Source organism: Mchenga conophoros, linkage group LG15 (genome assembly GCF_057382185.1).
Source record: "Mchenga conophoros isolate Kocher_MC1m ecotype Shallow Benthic linkage group LG15, M_conophoros_male_GT1.1, whole genome shotgun sequence".
NCBI classification, from domain to species: Eukaryota; Metazoa; Chordata; class Actinopteri; order Cichliformes; family Cichlidae; genus Mchenga; species Mchenga conophoros.
This window is the reverse complement of record NC_140540.1, coordinates 38,442,609-38,468,124: the sequence shown is the minus strand read 5'-3', so window position 1 is coordinate 38,468,124 and position 25,516 is coordinate 38,442,609. Positions and strand designations below refer to the sequence as shown.

Below are 25,516 nucleotides of genomic sequence, written 5' to 3'. Positions count from 1 at the left end.
CAGAGTGAGTTCCTGAAGAGAGGAGACCTCCTGCAAGATGTAACAGCCTCCCCCACCTGTTGAAGAGCCCCCCAGGTGGCTCGATGCACTGGCGGCACCCTGCGCCAGGGCTGGGCCCCCCTTACACCCACAACCCCGGCAACACACCAACCAGGGCCCCAGCCCAGAGACAGAGCACCCCCAGAACCCCACGCCTGTCCCGGACCCACCCAGGCTACCAGGTCAGTAACCCACGTCCATCAGCACAGACCCTCCCCTACCCCTGCTGCACGCAGCCACGAGGAAACCGTCACCTAAGAGCCAACAGAGCCCTTAATAGGCCATGACCGCAATCCCGGGTTGAGCCCTCCAAGGAAGGTGCTCCTGGGGAATCCCGACGCCCCCAAGCCTGTCCGTACCCCCACACCAATCACAACAGCAACCTTCTAATCATCTCCATTAACAGGAACTGTGGACTTGTGGTAAGGAAATGTCACATTATGGTCTTTTCTTAGCACTTTATGGACCTTAAACATCTGAGAGTAAAGATGAGATGCGTTTTGATGGACCTTGAATGTCTGTTAAAGTAATTAAAAGCCACCTTAAGTTCCTGAACAGCTGTAATGAAAGCAGTAATGTCTCATGCCTGGTGTGACATAAGAAAATAAATTAAACTTTTCTGTAGAGGAAAACTCATTTGAGAAGGACTTCACAATCTTACACTCAGATCTGAAGAAACACTTATGTTCTGGGACTAGCCTTAACCCGTGTCTGGGAGCTCAGGCACCTTAGATGAGGCCTAACCTGACGGTAACACCTGCAGTTAGCTCAGTCCAAACATTACCACAGATTCACTGAGAGTAAAGTGTTCAGATCAACAGAGAAGACAGTAAACTCACAATCTGGTTGGAATAAATTTATTTGATCTGTCTGTAAACAAGGTGATAAATCAATTTATGGCATTTCTTGGTTTTATGCATATGAAATCAAATGCATTAAAGAGACTGTATCCCAGATGTAAGAAGAAAAAAAAATAAAAAAAAAAGTGGTGAGGAAAGAAAATGAATAGACCGGCAAACAGGACTTTAAACAATTTTTTTTCCTTTTTTTTTTTTAATGAGTACACATATCCCACAAGGCCTAAACAGTGGAGCTGAAGCTAGAAAAATAAAGAAAAAAAAAGTGCCAATGAAATGACCCCTTCATGGACAGTGGGTAACAATCCGTTTTACAACAGCAACAGATCTCTCTACGTTATGGCACAGGATACACAGGTTCTGCAGTTAAAGTTTCGACAAAACAGCCATGAGCGTCTTTGTTCCAACTAATCCCATCTCCCATTAAGAGTCATTTCTACTGTTATTTTTTATTCCCCCCACTTGGACGTTGTTAGCAGTGCTGAGCGTGGACAGGCTGATTCCCCAGAGCTCAACTGACTAGAGAAAAGGCAATTTATTCCACAGTATTATAGTTGTCAACACAGCATGGGGCTGCTGAAATGCAGTTGTGTTTCTTCTAAGAGGAAAAACAAAACCTAATGATCATTTTCTTCATAAACTCCCACCCTTACCTCCACTGATACTTCACTTTTTTTTTTTTTTTTTAAACTTTAGTATTACTGTCTGGTTAGTGTTTCCTTCATCAGAAAGAATAAAAAGCAGCCATCCTTCACATGATTTAGAGCGAGTGTACAAATACCCGACCTTCAACTATACTTGGTCCTATATAAAGAAAAAGAAATTCAAACTGGACACACTCCAGAAGGTTATATGCTGGGATGTCTACTGTCCAAAAAAAAAAGAAAGAAAGAAAAAGGCAGCCTTTAAAAAGAAAACAAAAAGAAATTAAAGAATATACATTACAGGAGCTGGCAAACAAAAGTATTAAGTGCCTGAGCCGTTGTTATTGTGGAATGTCCGTGGGTTGTCATTTTTCGTGTAATAGGGGAGGGCTGCTATGCCAGGAGGAGAGTCCCACACCACCACCACATTTGGAAGGACAGAGGTGATCACAAAAGTCCTCAGTTGGATCCCTTCTTACAATCTACTGTGGGCTCAAGATGATCTACAGGGAGTGGAGAGGGGCTGATCTCGCCAGGATCAAATAGTGATGCCCCAGAGCATCCTTGCATTTTTTGTTCGTTTTAAAAAACAAAACAAAACAGACTAACGGGTGATATCTGACAGGATGGGAGCCGGAGTGGCGAGTAGTGTTTGAAGACTGCCCAGTGAGGTTTAGTGTTTACTTGATTTGAAAAGGAAGGGGAGGAGCAGGGAGGGAGGAAGTGAAAATTTGGCAAGAGGGACTTTCAAAGATTGGGGTGGATGTGTAGTGGTGGATCAGAGAGGGGAGTGACGGTGGTCCAAGATGCACGCAGTCTCCCCACCAGGACGTGGAGGGGTGGGTGGGGGCAACGACAGAGGAAGACGTGACGAGCTTTAGTGCTCCAAAGGCATCGGCTGCTCGGGGAGGGAGTGTGTGTGTGTGATTAAGTGATGGGCACTAATGTGGACGAAAAATAATAAAAGAATAAGCTTCAAATTAACCACTAAAGCCTTAACTGTGAGTGTTCAGCGAGAATTTTTTTTTTTGCTGGTCTTTAAGTACAAATTTGTCATGACATCCTGTTAGCAACATGCTCATCTTTGCTATGGATCAACTGAAGAGTGCTTAGAGGGGTATTAAAGAGTACACAGAGCAAGTGCTTTGAGGGGGGGGGGGGGGGGGGGGGGGGATGAGTGGGTTGGGGTAATGACAAAAAAAAAAAAAAAAAAAACCCACACAGCAAAGACAGATAACAAATGGGGAGAAGAGAAGGGAGAAAAACAAAAACTACAAACTAGGACTGGAAGTAGTGTGAAATGCAACAGGGTGGTAAGGGTGAGCTGCTAGGTAGCTGGGTACAGGCTGCTTTAGTATCCGGACTTCCTCAGGTACTCAGACATCTGAAATGCTTTCTTGTTGAGCTGCCCTCCATGGACACCTTCCTTCCCCATGACAATAACCAATGCTGGAGTACACAAAGGAAAAGAAACAAAATAAAATGAACAGGCATGTTGATTGCAGGGCTGGAAAAAGAATAACACTCAATGCCATCTCGGCCAAATATGGGGACAGAGCTCGAACCCTGTGCCGTTTAGAAATGCTCCTGGGGTTGTTTAAACGGGACCGTTCGGGGACGCGGGGGAAAACATGGGCTCAACATTAGATGGAACAGATTTTTTTTTTGCTTTGTTTTTCCCCCCCAAAATTTTATGCTTTTTTTTTTAATTTTCCTTTGTTTTGTTTTTTTTATTTGTTTTTTTTAACCCTACACCGCATAAGCTACATCAAAACTAAACTAAAACCCTGAATCCCTCAAGTATTTTGCCATCGAGTATGCCTTCTTATTCAATCCGCCTCCATGGACCCCTTCTTTGCCCATTACCAAGACCAAGACTGAAAGAAAAGAGACAGAGAAGGGACATTTAGAGAAGGTGCGGAGATCACACAATGAAAAGAAGAAGAGCACAGAGCTAAAGCGGCAAAGGCAGACGAGACGGCTACAAAAGGAAGACAATGGCACAGAAAGCAGAGCGGTGCCTTCAACTCTGAAGGCTGTGCAGAGCTCCAACATTCATTTTCTTATCGGTGCTGCTGGTGGCGACAGGTCACGTTACAGTTAGGAAGACAGTAAGTGCAACAGGAAAATAAACGTGAAGGATGCATGCAAAGCCTTGTCGTCAGATCTGTGATGCCCAAACAAGCAGAGACACAGAGCTGGAGTTAGCACAGAGTCCAGTGCAATAGCAAACTGCCACAAAGACTCAATGTATCGTTTATTATTTTATAAACTATTAAGAGGACACTGCTCTCCCAGCATGCTGTGGTTTAACATGAGCTAAAAGCCAGATCAAGGCTTTACTACACTTTAAACTGCTAAACGTAGACCACAGAACTCTGAAACTAGTCCAAAGTCCCTTTACAGTGATGAACAAATTCAATGCAGAGAGGCTGAAGTTTATCTAGTCAGTGTTTTAGCCACTGATGGGAGTCAGTCTTTGTTTACCAGGTCAAATGGCTGCAAGAGTAGCTTCTATGTCCATTTTAGTTACATGAGTAAAATATCCAAATAATACCTGCTGTTTGGCCAAGAGGGTGGGGCACAAAGCCTAGCATTTCATGGCTGTTTCTGCTCCTATCAGTCTGTTTAATGTGTCATTATGCGCCATGACAGCAGCAAAGAACAAGAAAGTGAAGTTAGGAACTATTAACCATCACTAATGCAGCAGCATGCTTGGCATACCTCTCCTCAATACATGTGTTTAAAAAAAAACAAAACACCCTCATGTGCCTCAAGTACTAGGACAGAGTGGAAGCAAGTGGGAAAAACAGGTGATGAATTTGAAAGGGGGGGGGGGGGGTGTTAAACCAGAAAGGAGGAAGATGCATGCATTCCAGAAAGGATTTCCCAGAAATCCTGATCCCAAAAGTGAGCCCAGAAACTGATGATTCAGTCTGTTAGCTAGAGTACCTTGTGGCATGAACTGGGCAGGACAGGACATCGGGGCCCACACAGGCAACATGAAAACTGACAACTCTCAGGCAAGTCCTTAAAGACTCAACTTCAGCTTACTGAAATATTATCAAGGTTGTGACCCATGACAAGAAATACATTTTAAAAAGCCTTTAATTTAACCTACTGATGGTCACATTTAAGACTGAAGCTTAACAATTTATCTACTTTATAACCATTTCCACAAAGAAATGATACCCTTTAATTGTTCCGATTCTTGGCAGCTGTAAGAAGTTCTGAATAAACTGGAGGCAAAATTATTAAATTCACATATCAAAAAAAAAGGTAAACATACAGACACTTTACTAAACCATAACTGATTATGATTTTCTCATTTGTAAGCTGCTTAGTCTTAAAGTGTTAAAGGTAAACCATACCAATTAAACTGCAATATAACTCTAGCGGGGAAATAAACTCACTCTTGGATAATAGTCATAGCAATAATCTCTGAATATGAACTTCCTGAGCTCAAACAACCTGAATATGCATTTCTACATGGAAGCAACTGCGGCCTGTTATCGACCGTCACTGAAAGTAATATCCAGACATTTTACACCCATCTGTCATATATTGAGGAAAGGTGCAGTCAACATCTACCCCACATGCTTGCACAAGACAATAATATCGTTTTAAAAGCAAAAATAAACAGCTAAACTAAAATGGTAAAACTCAAAGCAGGTTACTGTGTAACTACTCAAGATTTATGCTGCTAACAGCAGTATACCTGATGCTTACCTTTGGCTGCTCTGCCTACAGAAACATTGTATGTGGGCTCTCCTCCTTGACTCTTTGTTCGGATGTCCATTGTCCAGTCGTTGTCAATTTGGAGGCTGTCTCTGATTACGGAGCACTTTTTATTGCCCAGGGTCAGCCCACTGGTGAAGAATCCCTCTCGGTCCTTTCCTACTAACACATCAATTTCTTCAGGCTAGGAGGAAGCACAGAGATCAGGAGGTCAGGTACATCGTCGTTAAGATCAATGCAGAATATTGCTTATGTGGAGACACTTGAGGGTTTCTCCACAAACACAAGTATTGCTCCATAATGTGGGTGCTGTGAAGCCTCGAGATTGAGCAAGAGCCACACACACACACACACACACACACACACACACACACACACACACACACACCAAATTATTTGGCTGCATTGTCCAGTGTTAATCTGTTGTCTTCGATCAAATTTTGGCAGTTTTAAAAATTGGTGCAAGATGATGCTGATCAAGAGCTGAAAGACGCTCATTACAGGGAAGTTACTCATTTCCTGTGTTTCCCTGGCACAAGAAGATCAGCCAAACTTCTTTTACACATCAGCACCAGCCCAGATTTCACAACTGCTCCATCCTCAAGTTTAATTGCCCAGCCTCCTCTCAGCTCAGAATCTGCTGTCCCTCCACAACAAAAACATCATTGCTTAATATATAAATTGAGAAACATACTGAAATAATTTGGAATTTATTGTAGTAAAATAGTTCTAATGATAAATGCCCAACTCTAATCTGTGAAAGCCTTGTGCCCAGAGCTTGCATTCATGTTTAACCTGCAGCTTTTAAATTACAAGAGGGTAGAATTAGTATTTATTGCCACTACTGCACAACATTCAACTATGACTGAATTTATGCACAAGATGTCCAGAGCTGGCTGGACTGTCGTGTAATGATTTCCCTTAATCAATCTATCTATCTATCTATATATAGTTAATGGGGGTTTCAACATCTAACAGGAAGTATATCCTAAACTAATCTGTACATCTTACGAGTTTGTTCTGCACCAGGACCCATTTAAGGCACCAACATAAAAATGTATTTTACAGAAGACCTCCAGGCTAAATTTGCATTATCATGAAGTATTTGGTTTGACGGATTACTCTGCAAGAGGCCCAAAATATACCTATGGGATATTTTAATTAATATGGTTTACAATTCAGTCATTAAAATGTATGAGGTCATAGTTTCCATCTTTGACAGATTGCCCTTTCCCCCCTCAACCCCAGTCAACAAATTTCAAACCACACTGTATTATTGATGTTTCTCTTTAAAAGATTAAGTCTTGTTGAAAAGTGCCCCCCCCCCCTTTTTTTTTAAAGTGTGTAATGGTTTTTATTAGTCATCTTAGCACAGAGGGCAGTATTTAGACTGATACAGAGGACCATCCAGCCCAGGGCAGATGAAAGCACGTGGTCTGTTTCAAGGAGTCTCCTTTATGCTACCGGTGGAGAAGTCCTGAAATCTCGACCATACCGCAATGACGAAAACGTTAAGCTGCTAATATTTCACTTTTGGGGACAACTTATTTGTTTTCTTTGAAACTCATTACAGTAAAAAAAAATAAAAAATATATATATACACACACATATACACATTTTCTTGCTCAAACTACTTTATTTGGAGCGAACTGCAGAACAAAAGGCGTTGCCCCTTGAGTCCAGAAGTGCAGAGTCATGGCACACAGTCAGGAAGGGAAAACGGCAAACTCAAAGCACGTCGTAAGATAACGATAGCATGGCGGCTACCTACAAGCCCAGGCCAGGGTTGCTAATTTGGTCACTTCAACCGGGAATGAAAAGCCGCCATCCCCACATGAAAACGACTTCAGATCCCCTGAAAACCTTCTGTATTCATTAAAAGGGGATTCCTTTTACCAAATGCAACCACCGGGCATGCTGGTTGACAGCCGGTAAAAGCAAGCTTCTTTTACACGCTAAAAAGTCCATTAAGGAAACTGCTGTATTTCAAAAGGAAAACGCTGCCGTTCCATAGCTCCGAGTGGGCACTCCCAGTTAACCTCAGATAACGAAACCACAGTCCCCGCCACATGAGCGGGGTTTTTTATTTTATAATAGCCAGCTAGAACTGCTAAATCTTCGTTATATTCACGTTGGAACCGGAGGAGTCCCGATTAAAAACGTAGATGACTGGCAAAATAAATTTAACGGACAAAATGGAGGATGAAGGAAAACCCCGAATGTGTCTGTTAAACAAGTTAGCTTTACTTTCAGTCGACTGAGTTTTATTTGTTGTAAAATAGGAGCATCCGACGCATGCTGTCCATAACACGGGGTGGCATGCTAATGAGAAAAAAACCGAGATCCGAGCCCAGACGTCTCGGTTAGCTCCCATGGACAAAAATGAATAAGAAACTGGGAGCGTGTCCGCCATCTTGGAAAAATGATGGGCGGTAGCGGTGGAGAGATTCACAGAAGCCGAATAGGAAAATTGAAAAGGACCAACGGAACGCCAGCACGTAAGGAATGCGTGCGAGCGCCGCCAACCCTGCGCCGTTAGCGTTAGCTAGTAATGACTGAGGATGATGGTGGTGGGGAGGGAGATGACCGGCCCGATTTGAGCTAACCGTGTAGTTCGCTAATCACTGGTAACACTGACTTAGTCTGCATGGAAAAGCTTATGGTAGCCGAAACTACTAAGCAGTTTTTAAACATGCGAATGACTAATAGGATACAATAGTTTTATAGGACTGCCGTTTAATTTTCTTATATTACTGTAGCTTTTCCAATGCGGCTAGTTACTGTTAGCAGCCAAGTTAGCCGCTTTAGCTCGAGTTCGCGGCAACGATGATCTCTAGCTTGAGCGCTTCGGTGCTGCACAGTTATTTTAAAAGGGAAAATGGCTTAAGCGTTAAGATAGTAGACGTACAATAAAAGCGGGAAAAGAAAGGTGGGAATTGCAGGCGACAGGTTGAAAAGCAACGGCGCACACATGCCAGTGGATCCTATGTGTGACCACCGGATACCATGTGTACCCACACTGCTTCGCTTATCCCCCATTCAACAAGGCCTGGCATGCAGACAAACGTATAAGCGACATGCAAAAATGTGCATTATGCTCATACACAACTAGGAATACCGACGTACAGCACATACGTACCGTTATGTTGGCAAAGGTACCGCCGACAAAAGATGCCCAGACATATTTGGCGTCCGCATACCCAACAATGGCCGCGTCCTGGCAGCTGCCATCGGCCATCAGGTTGTCCACGTAGCTTTGCCAGGACATGTTTGTGAAATTAGTTTTAAGGTGAAAAAAGTAAGCTAAGTCACGATCGCCTCTTGAACGACGAAGAAACTGTGAGAAAGCTGTATTTATCGGTGGTTACACGGGCCTCCAGCAAGCAAAAACCCCCCCGGCACCGTTACGTCCCGGCTTTCTTCTGGTCTAGGCAACGAAGAGGAGCCGCTGCAACCGGACAGGCGCTTGGGTGTAGTCCTGACTAAATCACTCCGCCCGAGTCGTTGTTCGTCTCTCCTCCCATTGTATAATATAGGAAGCGGCGGAGGAATATCATGCTTTATCGCGACAGCAATAAGGAAAACGGTATTTTTCTCAAGTGCATTAAAGATTTAGCCAATCTTCCAGATTTTTTAAGGCCTTAAACTTGATTAAAAAACAAGTTTACATTTGCAAAGGAGAATTTTAATGGTTTAAGGCTCATGTAAAGCTTAGACTTCAGTAAGTTAAAGTTTAAAAAGGCATTTTGTTTTTACACAGTTTATTTTTTTCACTTTATATTGATCATTTAAGACACGCTGGCACCCATCTCTTTATTTAAACACTGAATTAGAGTTTTTTGTTAATATTAAAAATTACATTAAAAGTTTTATAGTTCTTGATTTAACATTCCAGTGATGGCTACGCAGTCCAGTTAAGCATCTGAGAAAATTCTTCCTGGACTCTGTTAACTACAATGGTCATTTGAGTTACTGTGTCATATACAGAATGACACCTGCCAGAAGAAGCACTCTCAAAAGATCACAGGTGAAAACAGAGAGAGGTAACTGAAAATTATTTCATTGTTTAAGCTCTCAGGATCATGAGAGAAAACCTGTTGTACCTGTTGGGTAGTGCATGTGTCAAACCTGTATCTTATAATCCCAAGAGAAAAATATGAATGTAATATAATGTGAGGCAGCCATCATTAGCACTGTGTCAAAGGGAAAAGTTTTTTTCCATATATGTGCCTAATGTTTACATGTTAAGCATGGTTTATGCTCGAGAATGCATTCCAGTGAATACGGAGCAATCATGTTTGTTTACTTTTTTATGGGAGTTGCTCATAATTTTATTCTGTGTTACTTCTCTAGAAGTGCTCTTACAGTGTGGCAGTATGACAGTTGTCACAAAGTATGTAAATTTAGGATTTTTATGGTGGCAGGCCTAAACTGTCCTTTAACCTTTTCCAAAACTATTTCTTTGTTGCAATTTCACTGTTTATTTGGTGTTGCTTTGCAAGTTTAGCTCAAAGAAAAGAAAAGAAAAGCCTCACAGCATCTCACACAATAACCGCACCCACTGAAAACAAAGGGGAAAAAAACCATAAATAAATAATAAACATAAAACAAGCTCGTTCTTTGGGAGGCAGTTGGAATAAAAGGAATAAACACAGCTGTGTTTTTTTAAGAGTTCAGAGTGCACATGTGTGCATCTGTCCAGCATGCTCTGATGACCACAAATATAAGGGTGATGAGGACGCTGAGCTTCTACAGGTGCAGCAGTTTGGTTAAGGACGCGCACCAGCCAGTCACACACCTACGGATGATGTCAGCCGTGCGTCAGATCTGTGACTACGAGGCTGCTGTGTTTTGTATTTCTATCTGTTTGTGTTTGCTCCATGGAAACCATTAATAATCAGGCCACTCTTGTGATCAGTGTTCTTAAATTAGAAGACTGCTCTGCTCCTCCTACTCTGGTGATATGTGTGTGATCTTCATTCAGAGAACCCTTCCCTGGGGTTTCTTCTTCTCTTCCAGCTCTACGCAAACTAGCTTAAACGTATGTGCTCAGGCACCTTGGGTGGCCACCTTTATTTGGCAGGTGTACAAAAACAAACAGAGGTCAGCCAGCGTGTTCAGTGACAAAGAGTGAAAGGAGAAAGTGGCATTTGCCGCCCAGATTAACGTGACTCTCAGTGAAATGACATGTGTTAGGAAGCTGGCGTGCCAAAAACTTCCCAGAGGGATTCAAGTGAAATGAACTGGGAACTTGGAACCATTGCAGGATTTGGATATCAAATTGAAAACACTAACTGGAGATAAATTGTTTAGACTCAAACTAATGTGAAAAAAGATTAAACAACTGTAGGTAAAATGGCTTTTCTTTACATTGTGGGCATTTTTTAAGTGTGCCATATACACAGGTTCCTCATTCTGAGTCTTTTCAGCACATGACAGTCTTGTCTCTTTCTAGAAACATCTACTTAATCCTTGTTCTCTCTTTCTTCGTGCAGAAGAATGGGCGCGAAGAAAGTTATTAATTGACCAAGGTACAGGACTTGAGCAGGGCAGAATGACTTGTCAGTCAGGCCACACCCATATCCTCATCTCCCATTGGATGCCGACAGTTTCCATGGCCACCTCTGTTTTGCACTTCTGCTTGGGCAAAATAGTACCACTCACAACCACACCACTCAGCTTCCACATGAGTCATGGAGATACAGAAAAGAGCTTACTTGTTTGCCTTAGAAAAGGTTTGCTTTTTTGGACAAGAGCATTGTCATCATAGCTTGATATCGCCGCCCACCTCAGCCACCCCACTCCTTTTCCTTTTTGCAAATGTATGCATTCCTTATTTTTCAAGCATGACAGAACTTAAAGTTCTCAAGGATCAGTGTTTGTAATGGTATGAAAGTTTTTCATATGCTCTGATGAAGTGAATAAAAGCAGGATAAAGTTGCTGCAGTTTGTTTTTTGTCTCACTTTCTCACTGAAATGAATAGACTGGATTGGAGAAAAAAAAGTTTTCAGTGTTTTCTTGTAGTGTAGCGCACGCCCCGATTTCAACAAATGTGTTGTGGTATCCTGTTAAACAGGCTGTGTCGAGGCATTTTGAAAAAAGCAGGACATGTTCAGAGTACAAGGAAGCAAACATTGATATGATTATATGTGCACCAAATTGCACTGCACAGCCTTTTTGCATTTATTTATTTATTACCTGGACTTTGCATCACAAGGAAGTTCATCGTCAATAACCCCTGTCATGGACTGCAAATGCAGGTTGAGGAAGAAGCCTTTAAAGAAATACGTTTTTATATTTGTGGAGTATTTCTTGATAAACTAATGGGACAAGACAAAAAAAACAACCTTTTTGGTTTAAAAAAAAACAGGTCAAACATGTTCACTCCTGCTTTATAAAAAAAGGCAATTATGCTTTCAGACAATGTAGGGTTTTATCAGATGTTTTGCACACCTGTTCAACTGCCCCTTAATGCAAATATCTTATCGGCCAATCACAAGGCAGAACTCAGTGCATTTAGGCATGTAGACATGCAGCAGAAGACCACACCAGGTGCCGTTCCTGTCAGCTAAGAACAGGAAACTGAGCTTACACTTCTCAAAGGCTCTCCTGAATTAGACACCAGATGATTGGAAAAACTTCACCTGGTCTGCTCCAACATTCAGATGGCAGGGTCAGAATTTGGCGTAAAGGACATGAAAACGTGGCTCTATCCTGCCTTTTATCAAGCGGCGTTGTGTCAAGGTGTTGAGATATGTTCTGGGCACACTGTGGGCCCTTAAGTACCAGCTGAGTATCTTTTCAACACCACAATCTACCTGAATATTCCCATCGTGTTCATCCCTTTATTAGTACAGTGCACTCATCTTCTGACGGATGATGCACCATGTCACAAAGCTCAGATCATCTCAATGTGGTTTCTTGAACACAACAATGAGCTCACTGTACTCAAACAGCCTGAAGATATTGTAAAAGAAAAAAATGCTGTTCTCTTTGTATTTTTATTGAAGAAAATATCCATGAATTGCTCCACTGCATGTTTTCAAGGCAGCTCTATGGCACTGAAAGATAAATGATAACAAGGCTCCATAAGCAATGCTGAAGACAAAGTTAGAGAGGCAAGGCTAAGATAGTTTGGATATTTTTAGAGGAGGGATAGTAGATATATTGTACAAATGGTGTTGACTATGGAGATACCAGGCAGGAAGAAAAGTGTAAGGCCTGAGAGAAGATTCATGGATGTAGTGAAGGAGAACATGCAGAGGGTTGGTGTGGCAGAGGAGGATACTAGGGATAGGGTGAGATGGAGGCAGACGATCTGCTGTGTCGCCCTTTAAAGGGAGCAGCCAAAAGAAGAAGAAATGTATGAACAGTGACCACCAGCATGTTTACGATGCAAAGAGCCGAGTTATTTTTAATGTAACATTATAAATACTAGAGCAGGAGGGTTAGAAGTTACCAACCTTTAGTCCTGCACGGCAGAATCGGCAGGTAGCTCTGCTTTGTCTTGAGAAGCCTGAACTGCACTCATTTCAGGACCTTTTTTCACCACAATTTAACAAAATTATTTATTCATGACCCCCAGTTCAGTCTTTGTCTTGTGTAGCAGCAGGAAAAAAAGGACCTATTTTTGACTCATACATATGAAAGTAGTAGAGTCCATCTGTTAGTCGAACCTCGGATGCAGGAGGAACAGTGTGGTTTTCATCCTGGTTGTGGAACACTGGACCAGCTCCTTATTCCCTTGAGGATACCTGAGGATGCATCAGAGTTTGCCCAACCAGTCTACATGTGTTTTGTGGACTTGGAGAAGGCATTCAAACGTGTCCCCCTGAGTATCCTATGGGAGGTGCTTCAAGTATGGGGTGTCTGGCCCGTTGATACAGGCCATTCGATCCTTATATAACTGCTGCAGGAGCTACGGTCTGCATAGCCGGCAATAAGTTGGACTTGTTTCCAGTGGGTGATGGACTCCGCCAGGGTTGCTGTTTGTTACAGATTCTGTTCATAATTTTTATGGACAGAATTTCTAGGTATGGCCAAGTGGCAGAAGGCTTCCACTTGGGTGGTCTTAGAATCGCAGATGATGTGGTTCTGTTGGCTTCATCGGGTGAAGGACTCCAACTTGCACTAGATTCGTTCGCAGTCAAGTGTGAAGCAGTGGGAATGAGAATCAGCACCTCCAAATCTGAGGTCATGGTCCTCAGCTGGAAAAGGGTGGAGTGCCCACTCCGGGTCAGGAACGAGTTCCTTCCCCAAGTGGAGGAGTTTAAGTATCTCAGGGTCTTGTTCATGAGTGACGGGAGAAGAGTGGGACAGACAGTTTGGTGTTGTGGCTGCAGTGATGTAGATGTTGTACCTGTCTGTCATGGTGAAGAGAGAGCTAAATGTAAAAGCGAAGCTCTCAATTTACTGATCGATCTACGTACCCTCACTTATGGTCACGAGCTGTGAGTAGTGACCGAAAAAACGAGATTGTGGATACAAGTGGTGGAAATTAGATTTCTTTTGAAGCGTGGCTGGCCTCTCCCTTAGAGGTAGGGTGAGGCGTTTGGGCATGCGGGAGGGGCTCAGTGTAGGGCCGCTGCTCCTACATATTGAAAGGAGCCTGTTGAGCTAGTTCGGGCATCTGACAAGGATGGTTCCTGGGCGTCTCTTAGATGACCTGTTCTGAGCATGTCCCACTGGGAGGAGGCCCCAGGGCAGACCCAGGACAGGACTTGCTGGAGAGATTATATCTCTCAGCTCGCCTTGGAATGCTTTGGTGTTCCCCCAGAGGAAGCTGGAGGAGGTGGCCGGGAAGAAGGAGATCTGGGCTTCTCTGCTTAGGCTGCTCCCCCCGCAACCTGGCCCGGATAAGCAGAAGATGGATGGATGGGACATGAAATTTCTCAAAGGTTAAGATTAGTGCTGTCAGCGTTAATCTTGTTAAAGTGACATTAACGTGGCAAATCTCCGATAGCGATAGGATCGCCCTGTGCATGGGGCTGCACGGCGTCAACGCGTTAGCGCGGTTAGCTCGTTAACGCATTAGCGCCGTGATTTGCGTTAACTCACTAATGGAGATTTGCTGCGTTAACACGGTTATGGCGTTAATGTCATTTTAACAATATTAACGCTGATAGCACTAGTTAAGATGTTTCAGAGTCACTGAATAAATCAGTGTTTTGGACAAAATTATTTCCCAAACTTTTTGTGCGCAATTCACACATTTTTAAAAATACAGTATGTTTGTCACTGGGTTGTTAAGCTGTAAAGAGTTATGCTGGGTGATTTAATGCTAAAGCGTGCTCTCTTTTGCATTTTTCCACACGCTCAGCAATGCGACTGCTTGTTTCATGAAACAAACCCCAACGTAACAACGTAACAGACATGGTTTAAAAAGGAAACTGTGCTTCTTTGTTTGTTTGTTTTTTAACTTGAATTCCTTCCTGGGGCAGCTTGGGTGCAGTGCATTAAATATTGAGCAGCAGCAGGTAGAGAAGATGGAGTGCTGGAGCAGCTCCTTTCCTAGAAAATGTCTCCTCTCTGCTCACCAGGTCCCGGCTGTCACAGACAATAGAAAATCAATAGCAGCCAAGACTGAGGAGGCGATGGATACTCACCAGTGGATGCACACATGCTCTCCATTTGAGAAAGCCCATGGACAGCTTTGACAGATGAGCCATCAGAAGCATTTTCATTGGTTCTTTAATAGATGCATGTGATGAATTTCCCTTCAAGAAATGTTTAAATATAAAGTATTTTTATCCAATAAGGTCAGGGCAGAGCTGGAGAATTAAAGTTTAAACATATTTATTGGTTAATTGAAATACAAAATTTCATGGCAACAGTAACATCTCCACACAGGTACCCACCCAGCTTGAGTGGACGTACACTGATCGTGACAGTAAGTGTGGACGGCACGCACACATGCAAATGGATTCTCAGCACACAAACGTTTTCTCATGTGAAGACACTTGTAAAATGTGGGCATGCAAATACGCGTGACCCGTAGTCCACGACACACGCGATAGCTACCTTGTGTAAACCCACCCCCAGGACGATGATGTGGCCAGAAGGACTGGCCTGCAGAGGTTAGAGGAAAAGAAAAACCTGGAGAAAGTAGAGATGAACTTCTTTGATTTCCTATTTGTTCTTAGGAATGACGATAAAGATTCGATAGACTCTTCTTCATATTCCAGCACCCATATTTTAGTCTTCTTGAAATAAAAAGGTAATAAAAAGACAAAGGAATGAATCTGATTTTATTTGTATTTATAATCCATCATTTTTGAGTGAAGCAGCCTTTCAGCAGCACGCTACTGTAAACGCAGCTCTGCATTCACTGGTGCTTCTGTGGTATGATGTACGGACTGGATATAAAGCACCAGTGTTCTGCTCAGATGAATAGTCATGATTCATAGTGAAGGATGAAGAGAATCTGAATCTCATTGTGGAGGGTTATTTTCATCCTCGGATCATTTTTTGTTCTGTGTTAGCTTCTTATGACAATTGTAGCTCCTTGTTCATTTTAGTATTGTTTTGAAGACATCTTCAGTCGTACGCAGGTCGCACAGAGTGAAGCGCACTCATGAGCAGTCAGATAGATAAACATACCTGTGGCAGGTTTATGTGAAAATAAACTGATGTTATAGAAACTGAATTTTCGAAAGTGTAACATAAGTAAGAAATATCATTTCATATATGGCGACTTAGACATGCTGTAGGTCTTGGGATGTACAAAGGCATGCATGATGCTCCTCGCTCTGTTTCCTTCAAGTCAAACCTCTTGGCTCTTTCTGCCCTGCACTATGAAAAAGTCACCTGTTCCTTATCCAAACTTTGTGGCCGTCTCTATGAATTTTCTCTCTGAGATTCTGTAGGTGGTGCTGTTATCTCTCTGTTTTACCTTCCTACTTGCTCAGATTGAAAATAGTGAGATTCTTGAGGGTTTTATTCACCAGTGGCACATTAGTGTTGTTGAAGACAGAATAGATCTTAATGTGAGGTAACTATGAAACATTATGAACACACAGATATCATTACCCACAGCGGTGTGCATTGCACATCGAAACATGCTGCTGCCATTGTAAAAGAGCAATGGGAAAGGAAATGATCTTCAAAGCCGATAAATGTGCAGTTTTTACAGCATCTTTGAAACAATCACAAAGACATATGTTTCTTTCTGTCAAAAAACAGAACAACACCAGCCGGTTTAAATTGGAGTTGTTATAATTTCTTTATTTTCTGTCAGATGAACAATGTTACAGTGGTGGATTTTGAATAATGAGCTCAGTGTGTGTGCAGGTGGGATGTAGTGTGGTTGTAAGGCCATGTGGTCAGCTCAGGCACAACATCTGTGTGTAAGGAGCAGATAATTAGAAGAAACTTGGCTTCATAAAAACCCAGTTTAAGGCAAATAAGCATCATCCTGAGATGAGCAGAAGAGGTCTATTTTGAAGATGGGAGCTCATTGACTGTCATTGTGTTGTTGTTGGTGTTGTTGGTGGAGAAGAAGCAGGTTCAAAACACTGCGAAACTCAAGTTGAGCTAAAAAAACTCCAGTTGATGCACTTCAGAGCAGCTCCTGAGTGGCTTTTTTAGAAGACCGAAACCACAAGGTAAAATCCTAGAGAGCAAAACTGAGTCACCACTTGTGGATGTTTTGTTTGCGTTATTTTCATGCTCATTTGATTAACACAGCAGTAAACATTTATGCACAAATGCCTTCGGTCAGGTGGACACACTCCTGAAGGTGTCCATTTATGACAGCTTGGCTCCTGGTGAGCTGCTGGACTGACCTTTATTTATTCAATTAACTATAAAGCTCTGAGGACACATTTGCGACACCTGGTTAACCCTTTGAAAACCCCACCCACTGTCGTATATGAATACAGTTACACATATCTGCACGGTACCCACCCGCAAACCACTAGCCACCCACTCACCCACACAACTCACAGCCACAATGCAAGTCTTCTTAAAAGAGCAGCTGTCATTTGCAAGTCAAAAGAATAGTAAATGGGGTGCGCCACTGCAGCATATATCGCTTTGTGTGTATGTCTGTGCGTGTGAGTGAGTTCATTTGACACCAGTGATCTTTGATTTTACTCTGCTGGATCTTTTAATTGCTTTTTGATTTATGGAGCCATAATGTTGCACACTCGGACCAAGTAATAGGATTTAACAAGACCTCCATTTCCCTTCATCATCTGTGGGTTGTGGGCTATATGTGTGAGCAGCATTCTTCTTTGTTTTTTTAATTTAATTTTTCTTAATCCATTTAGTTATTTTTCTCTTTTTAAATCTGATTTATCCTTTGTTTTATTGATGTATTTTTTATTTTATTATAATCTCTTAATAGCTTTTTTAAACCATCCCAGTTTATATATGAATAGATATTTAAATGCACACAGAGAAAGCGAGAGAGTGCTTTTACTGCCCAATGACGACACCTTGTGGTTGTAAGTGTTTATTGCAGCAGCCCAGGGGCGTCATGATGGCAGTCTGACACAGATGGTGCTGGAGAGCTGCTGGATGAGGGGAAATAAAAGACTTGGCATTGTCACCGCGAGAGGTCCTCGGCGAACAGGGAAGTTTATGTAGAATTACATCATAGCACTCTTCCAAATCGATGAAAGCTGGCAAGTAAGTACGGTGGGAAAAGTTGTTGAATAAGTTAAGCCAAAACTCTGTTGCTGTCCTCAGGTTTGTTTCGAGTATTAACAGATGACACAGACACACACATGCTGGCACTCGCCCGTGATTTACCCATATACCACCTTCTCATCTAAAGGCACAGGAACAGACTTCAACTGCTCAGGTCCTACAGCTTCACCACAGGTTTTCTGCAGGCTGTCTCTATAATGAGAGCTTTCTATGCTGTGTCACATTAAAATTCCAAAATGATTCATCTTTTGAAAATTCTGCAGGCATTTACCTGCCGTGAAGACCGCCCTCGCTTTAATCTGACAACAAACAAATAAAATAATAGGCGTAGCTGCTGTAGGGGAAACACATTAGTTTCTGCAGGATTATTGATCTGGTGTCAGTGTTAGCAAACAGCAAGAAGTCACACTTTTGTTTAAGCTGTTTTATCCGATTATTTAATGTTCTTTGTCTATTTTTTAATTTAAAGATACATAAAAATGAAACATTGGCGCAGTTTTGTCCTCCCAGGCAGCAGCTTTGTGCTGTTTCTCGTGCTCTTCACACATCAAGACATTTTCCTTTGAGAGATCATTTTTAGAAACACTGGAGCCAACTTCTGTAATTAGGAGCAAGAAGATTCACGACTAAAGATGTCTGTGAAGATTCTCAGTCATCCAAGTCATCGTAGTCTAAGGAGCTTGGAAAGAAAAGCGTCTGGACTTCTTTACGTTTCTTCAAGACCTTTCACCCAATGACTGTATAAAAGATTTTTTCTGCTGTTTTCTACAGTCATTGGTTTCACCTCTCATCCAAGAAGCTTCTTCAGTTCTAAGAGCAATTGGTGGAGAGTCCCAGATTCACGACTCAAGGTTTTTATCGTCATTCCAGCACATGTATTCACAGTGAAATCAAATGACCTGCACAGTTAACACCAACAATCTAATTTTTAATCAGACAATATTAAAACATCTGTAACAAAATGAATGCTGTTAATGCTCCAAAGGTAGTCGAACGTTAAAAGTCCGCTATGCCCCAGTAGCACACTCTGGTGCAGCTGTCATAGCTGATTCATTAAGTAGGCTTCAACGCAGTCACATTCTGATAGAAAATGTACATAGAAATTGCTTTTGCGATGCTCCTGCACAGCAGGGTGCACACTCATTCAAGGAAACATGTCATTCATCCTGGAAACCGCAGCAGATTTTCTGATTAAATGTGCCCCAGTTCTTGGTGGCACAGTATTGAACTGAGTCTTCCTGCAAGACCCTCTTTGCCTCCTACATGCTAACATCCTCAGCTTTTAAAAGCCAGATTCACAAAACCAACCAATGTCACCCCCTTTGAGCACAGGATCAGAACCTGCGTGGGCCTGACCATATTCATTTTGTTTATGGGTTTAGGTTGGGTTGAGAGGTGCGCGTGGGTGTCCTAATCTCCAGTGCTAGCTGGATAGATCGCTGGAGATTGGGACACCCATGCGCACCTCTCAACCCAACCTAAACCCTCCTGATGGCCCTCACTGTAATCTAGATCAAGTCTGGCAATTAAGAAAATAGGTTGTTCAGGACTTGGAACACAATGAGGAGATTAAGAGATGGAAGTACACCTGCTGGAAAAACAGTAGGGGAACATTATGGCCCGTCAGGCCAAAGGTCGCAAGACAGTGAGTCCTGTAAGGTTGGTGGGAGGAAGAGAGTAGGAAGGATAACACAATGAATGTTTGCAGATGTGCTGTTTGAAGAGTGAGAGGTTAAGTAGGCTGTCGGTAATCATTTAGTGTAATGCAATAAATCGTCATGCAGATTTTTGACTTGGGCAACTTTATCAAAATTGCCCAATTTTCCTTTAACGCTGCAGCGTAGCAATAGTCAACACCGCCCAGAAAGTACGTCTTGTTTTGAAATCTATCCTATAAAGAAACCATATATGTAATTTGCTCAGAGCAAAACTCGTTGAGTCATAGGGGGCAGGTGATGACCCAAATACTCTATCAAGTGTAGGCACATATATACAGTACAGTGCACTTTCCTTCTTTCCCTGTCCCATTTAACTCGATGTCTGACGTACGGTTAGCTCCATAATTTGTTGGACTTTTTCTTTTTTGCCTCTGTACAGCACAACAGTCACGTGTGACCCAAGTGCAGGCTTTTAGCTTTAATTGAAGTGTTTTTTTGTTGTTGTTTTTTCAAAGGTTCACAGAAGCTCTTTAGTAATTACAGCAATTTTGGAGTCTGGACAAACTAACCTCATTTTAAATATTCTATCAACACTCATGTCCTCGAGAAACACCAGTTACCCCGTTCCCCCGGCAGCCACACGTGCCCACACCGTAACACTGCCGCCTCCATCTTCGACAGTAATGTGGGATGCTTCAGACGACGCTGGCTTCCTGTTTGCACATTGTTGTACATCCTCTGATTTTAGACCTTGACAGCGACTCACCTGTCTCCTCGAGAGCATTCTTGGCCTGGTTAGATATTGTGAAGTTGTTTTTCTTGTCTTATTATAGACTTAAGTTGCTTTCTGTAGTCTTTCAGGCCTGTTGGACCAGACAGCTGATTAGGCAACTCTTAAAGTTTCTGCTATCTCTCTGAGAAGTTTGTTTGTTTTTCTGCTCAGTGATGGCCTCCGTCACTTGAACTGACTTCTCTTGGGGCCTCATATTTGAAATTAAAGTGAAAAGCTATAAAACACAAATTCAAAACTTTGTCACTTTCTTTTGAAGTACCAAGGGAACAGGCCTCACCAGTCATCAGTCAGTTGTCCAATTAATTAGGAGCCTCTGAAGAAGGGGACTGTGACTTAAACTAAACTGAATTAAAGCTGATGTCTGCACTTCAATCACATGCTGGTTCTTTGATTTAACAACATCTGTAGTGGTGTACAGAGGTAGAACTACAAACTTTGTATCTTTGCCTAACAAATTATAGTCCTAACTGTATAACTCTTTATTTTCATTGCACAGTCACAGTGTCAAACTGGAGAACCTTCCCACATCACCGCTACATGAAAGGCAATCAAATCACAATAAATAATTAAAGCTGCAAGCAGCGTTATGAGGGCCCTCGCACCCCGGCATGTCGAGCCATGCCCAACACATAAAACCAGCACGTCCGATCTGATGTCACATTGATGGAATTCATGCATTTAATCACCAGCTAACATTTCACCTTATTCAACCATGATTATAGTCGTCCCACTAGGTGGCGCTCTAACCATTACTGACAAATGGCATAACAAACATTTCCGAGCTCGAGTCTCATCAAGCCTGTGAAGTTTGGGAGAGATTGGACAAATTTTGTTTTCGAGTGACAGCAGATTACTGCTTTTTGGCAAGTGATTGAAACCAGGTGCCGCCATGACCACCCCGTTTCCCTGAACGTAAAAAGCTTCGCAATTTAACATCACAAAGGTCTTTAGATTCCACACAGAGGAAATCGCATCAATCTGATGAAATCCCTTGGAGGAGTTCGTCAAAGAACGGTGCCTGAAAAGAGGGGAAAATGTCGCCGAAATTACACATTCATTTTAAAATGGCTGACTTCCTGTTGGATTTGGGATATTACTCTAAGAGACTTTTTTGTACAACTTGATCTCTCCTATAAGCTTCCCAGATTTCAGACTCATACACAAAACACAGAGCAGGGGCTGATGATTTGAAAGTTTGTAGGGGGCGCTGTGGAGCCATTTTGTGCTATTCAAGGAAGGTGATCACATAACAACAAAGCCTTCGTCCCATTGGAGGTGTGCGCCAAATTTCAAGGCTTTTTAAACTTTCCAAGCCCCTCAAAAGCCACTTCATTGTTCATGGTGAACAGCGTTGCCACCAGGGTGCGCCGTTCAGTTTAAAGTCACAATTTTCGCACTGAAGCATCATGAAGGACTGATGGTGATATTCACCGCTTTTGAGGTGGCCACGATGAACCTGTGAAAATCAGTACAACAAAGTGTAAGACATGACATTTCCTGTTCCCACTAGGTGGCGCTCTGCGTATTCCTGACAATGGGCACATCAATTTGTTCAGGGTGGGTCTGACATCATGCCTGTAAAGTCTGGTACTGTTCAGACTGGATTTCATTGAGTTACACTAATTTGTTTCTTCATGGCGAGACATCAAAGTTCGCCATGCTGCTGGGGTCACACCCTTTTGCTAAAAGTCACAGTTTTCACTGTAACCCAAGACCAACTCCTTAAGGCTTTCCTGGAGAAATTTGAGGCTGCAGATGTCACCCATCACAATACTGTACCCCAAAGTATAAAACATGACATTTCCTGTTCCCACTAGGTGGCGCTGTCCTTGATGTCAAATATGGCAGTAGAAATATGTTCAGGGGTGGAGCCTTATCATATGTGTGCTCTTTGGTCAAGGTCAGGAAATGTATGACAAAATGAGAGGCAATAAGATTTTCATGGCGAGTCATCGAAATTCGCCATGGCGCCACGGCCTCATAGTATTGGGAAAACTCAAAAGCTCCGCAATTTAACATGGCACAAGGGTGTAGTTGACACTGTCCAAAGATGAAGCTTATACGACCAAATCCCAAGGAGGAGTTCGAAAAAGTTCGAGGCATGGAAACGGTAAAATTAGAGCCAAAATGTCACCTTCACTTCTAAATTGCGGACTTCCTGTTGGGTTTGCATCAATGGGCCCACAGACTTTTTTGTTCGACTCGGCATGATACACATGTGTGCCAGATTTCATACATGTAGCTCAAACTATGTGGTCGTAGGGCTGCATTTAACAAGGCATAGGTGGCGCTGTAGAGCCATTTCCCAGTGCTCATATGTAAAACCATTAAAATACAAAATTTTTCACCAGACCTGGCATGTGTGCAAAATTTCATGAGTTTTTGAGCATGTTTAGGCCCTCAAAAAGGCCCTTGTTTTGCCTGAATAATAGTAATAAGAAACGGAGCAGATACAATAGGGCCTTCGCACTCTCGGTGCTCGGGCCCTAATTACCATATGTATAGAATAAAATATAGACAACATGTGCAGAGTTAAAAAAGTATGTGTGCAACATCAGGTATTAGCACTGATCAGGGCTATAAAAGCTGTCCCTGAGTCTGTTTGTCTGTGACCTCACCGTCCCAAATCTCCTGGCTATCAGATACTCATCACTGCTTATCAGTGCTGATAATCACATTAAAATAGGCCGCTTTTATTAACCTATAAAAGTCTTGGGCACAGCAGAGATAGGTGTCAGCATGCTTGCCCTCATAAACATGAAGCAATCATTTTGCAATAGAAAAGCCGAGGTTTATGTGTTTAAATAATTAACGATTAAGGAAAATATGCTTGGTATAAACTGAATGTATACTAATCTAGTAAATTTTATTTTGACCAGATTCTATGAAATTTAATGTTTTAAAATGTAGCTAAATAACACGGATGTAATGAAATTATTTAGAGTTGGTCATTCTGGCGTAAATATTTTCCTCAGCTCCTGGTCTCAAGGGCCGGTGTCCTGCAGGTTTTAGATCTCACCCTGGATCAACGCACCTGAATCAAACGATTAGTTCATTACCAGCCTCTGGAGAACCTCTAGACATGTTGAGGAGGTCGTTTAGCCATTTAAATCAGCTGTGTTGGATCAAGGACACATCTCAAACCTGCAGAACACCGGCCCTGGAGGCCTCAGAGCATGCAAGGATGCAAGCTGCAGCCCTGAGAAGTTCTTCTGCATCAATGATGAATACTTCATAGATTTTAGCTTTAACGACTGCAGAAGGAGGCGGCTGGATGTTTTAAACATCGCTTCTTTTGATTTTACTTGAAATAACCCACATCTCATCATGCTGACATGCACGAGAGCCATCTGTAGCTTGAAATAAAAGGCTGGGATCAAAGAACAAGTTTGACTTTTCACCTCTAACACAACCACAAATGTAACTACAAAAATCTATAAACATGAAATATTGCGCTCAAACAGGCACCTTTTTAAAAACAAAAACTACATTTTGATATTTGTGTGCTAGTTATGTGTGTGCTGGAGACACAAAGACGCTTGCAATCCTCCGACTATGTAGGAGGTTTGTTTAGGAATAAAGACTCTGTTTCATCAGATAAATCATTTTCTGGGAACGAGATGTTTTTGTCAAAATGATTCAGCTGAACGATCGAGATAAACATCTGAAGGTAGAACAGAATATAATAACTGCAAATTTTCCACCAAAGACAGTTCTCCTTTCCCTCACAAATGCCTGTTTATGCTCGCTCTGCTTAGGCAACATGCGCCCCTGCATTACATCATACAGTAGCTTCGACGAAATAACCCAAAATCCCAAAAAAAGGGGAAACTGTTCGAGGGGATTGGAGATTTGCTCTGTTATTGTTTTGCTGCAGTTCTAAACTTTCCACATAAGCATGAAAAACATACAAGGTCGGCTCTAAGTGGGCGTGCACACTATTGTTTGCATGCTCAGCAACCTGTAGCTGGATTCATGAATCATCGAGTTTCTCTCTCTCAGACACTTGAGAGATAGTCCTTTAGGCCTAGTGGTTGGATAAAAGAGATTTCTACTGTTTTATTTGGTCGCTGCTGCGTTTTTTTTGCACAATGAAGCCATGAAGCCGTCTCGTTCAGGATTAGAGCTCAAAAATCTGCCCTCCCAAGGAATGTTCTCTCACTTCCCCTAACAGCGTTATTCAACGTGTTGCAAGGGTTTTAAACCTCCAAGACCTTTAACTGTGTGCTTCTAATTATTGGTGGCTTGGTATTTTCATAATTAGGCAAATTAAGCACTTCCGTCTTGAACTGTTATTAGAAAATTACCGGAACATAGGAACATATGCATTTCTATTTCAAGCAAAGACACATTCAGGCTTTAAATAGCACGTCACTACTCTGACTGAGCACTCAAAGTACTTTTTTTTAATCACAAGCTTCATTCACCCCATCACACATGAATTCATGCAGTGCTTTATAGTGGGAGTACGGTTGGAAAACTCCTTACATATTATATGCATGTCTGCGCTCTTATTGTTTATGTCTTGTTCAGGAGTGGGAGTTTGCAACACAGTGTAGGAGTAAAACACCCCCAAAAAGGCTTGTCCTTTGTCTCTAGTGCAACGCTGAGTAGCACTTGTATGAGATTTTAGACCAGTGTGCAAAAGATCACACTGCACCATCATCACCAGTTGGGGCGGCTGTAGCTCAGGAGGTAAAGTGGGCTCCTCCAGTCTGCATGGGGAAATATCCTTGGGTAAAATAAAAGAGAGAGATGCTGCTATGGCTCATAGAAACCATGCTTGCTCTGCATCTTTCCTGCACTGTAATTTTGTGGTTTTTCTGGAGAAATTAAGGTGGTGCAACAAAAAGGTGAGTCAAAGCACATATGACTGGTGCTCCCAGCAGTGACTGCTAATTAATTTTTACTGTAGTTTCTGTTCGTTTCAATAAATGAAAAACAAATGCAGACATCACTGTAAATCTCAGCACAACTAGAAAGCAGTTCCCTGAACTTGTGATTTGGCTCCCAGATCCAACATTAAATTAGCCTACATGTTCTAAGATGACATTGAAGTCTTAGTCCTCCAGCTATAATTAGATTTTGATAAATTGCATTACATGTATCATTATAGTGTATGTGCACTCATCTAA

The 25,516-nt window shown here is 42.2% G+C and overlaps 1 protein-coding gene across 2 annotated transcripts; it reads right to left on the bottom strand.

The window, feature by feature from the left end:
* Positions 1-880: 880 nt before the first annotated feature.
* LOC146558855 (profilin-2-like) lies at positions 881-8,769 on the bottom strand. 2 transcript variants are annotated; one of them, XM_085246382.1, is made up of 3 exons: positions 8,418-8,769; positions 5,270-5,462; positions 881-2,989 (listed from the first exon to the last, which is right to left on the bottom strand). In XM_085246382.1, exons 1-3 carry the CDS (start codon positions 8,544-8,546, stop codon positions 2,892-2,894), a joined length of 420 nt encoding a protein of 139 aa, XP_085102508.1. In that variant the 5' UTR covers positions 8,547-8,769; the 3' UTR covers positions 881-2,891. The 2 variants fall into 2 exon arrangements, with proteins under 2 accessions (XP_085102508.1, XP_085102510.1); XM_085246384.1 differs by lacking the exon at positions 881-2,989 and adding an exon at positions 3,224-3,417.
* Positions 8,770-25,516: the final 16,747 nt, after the last annotated feature.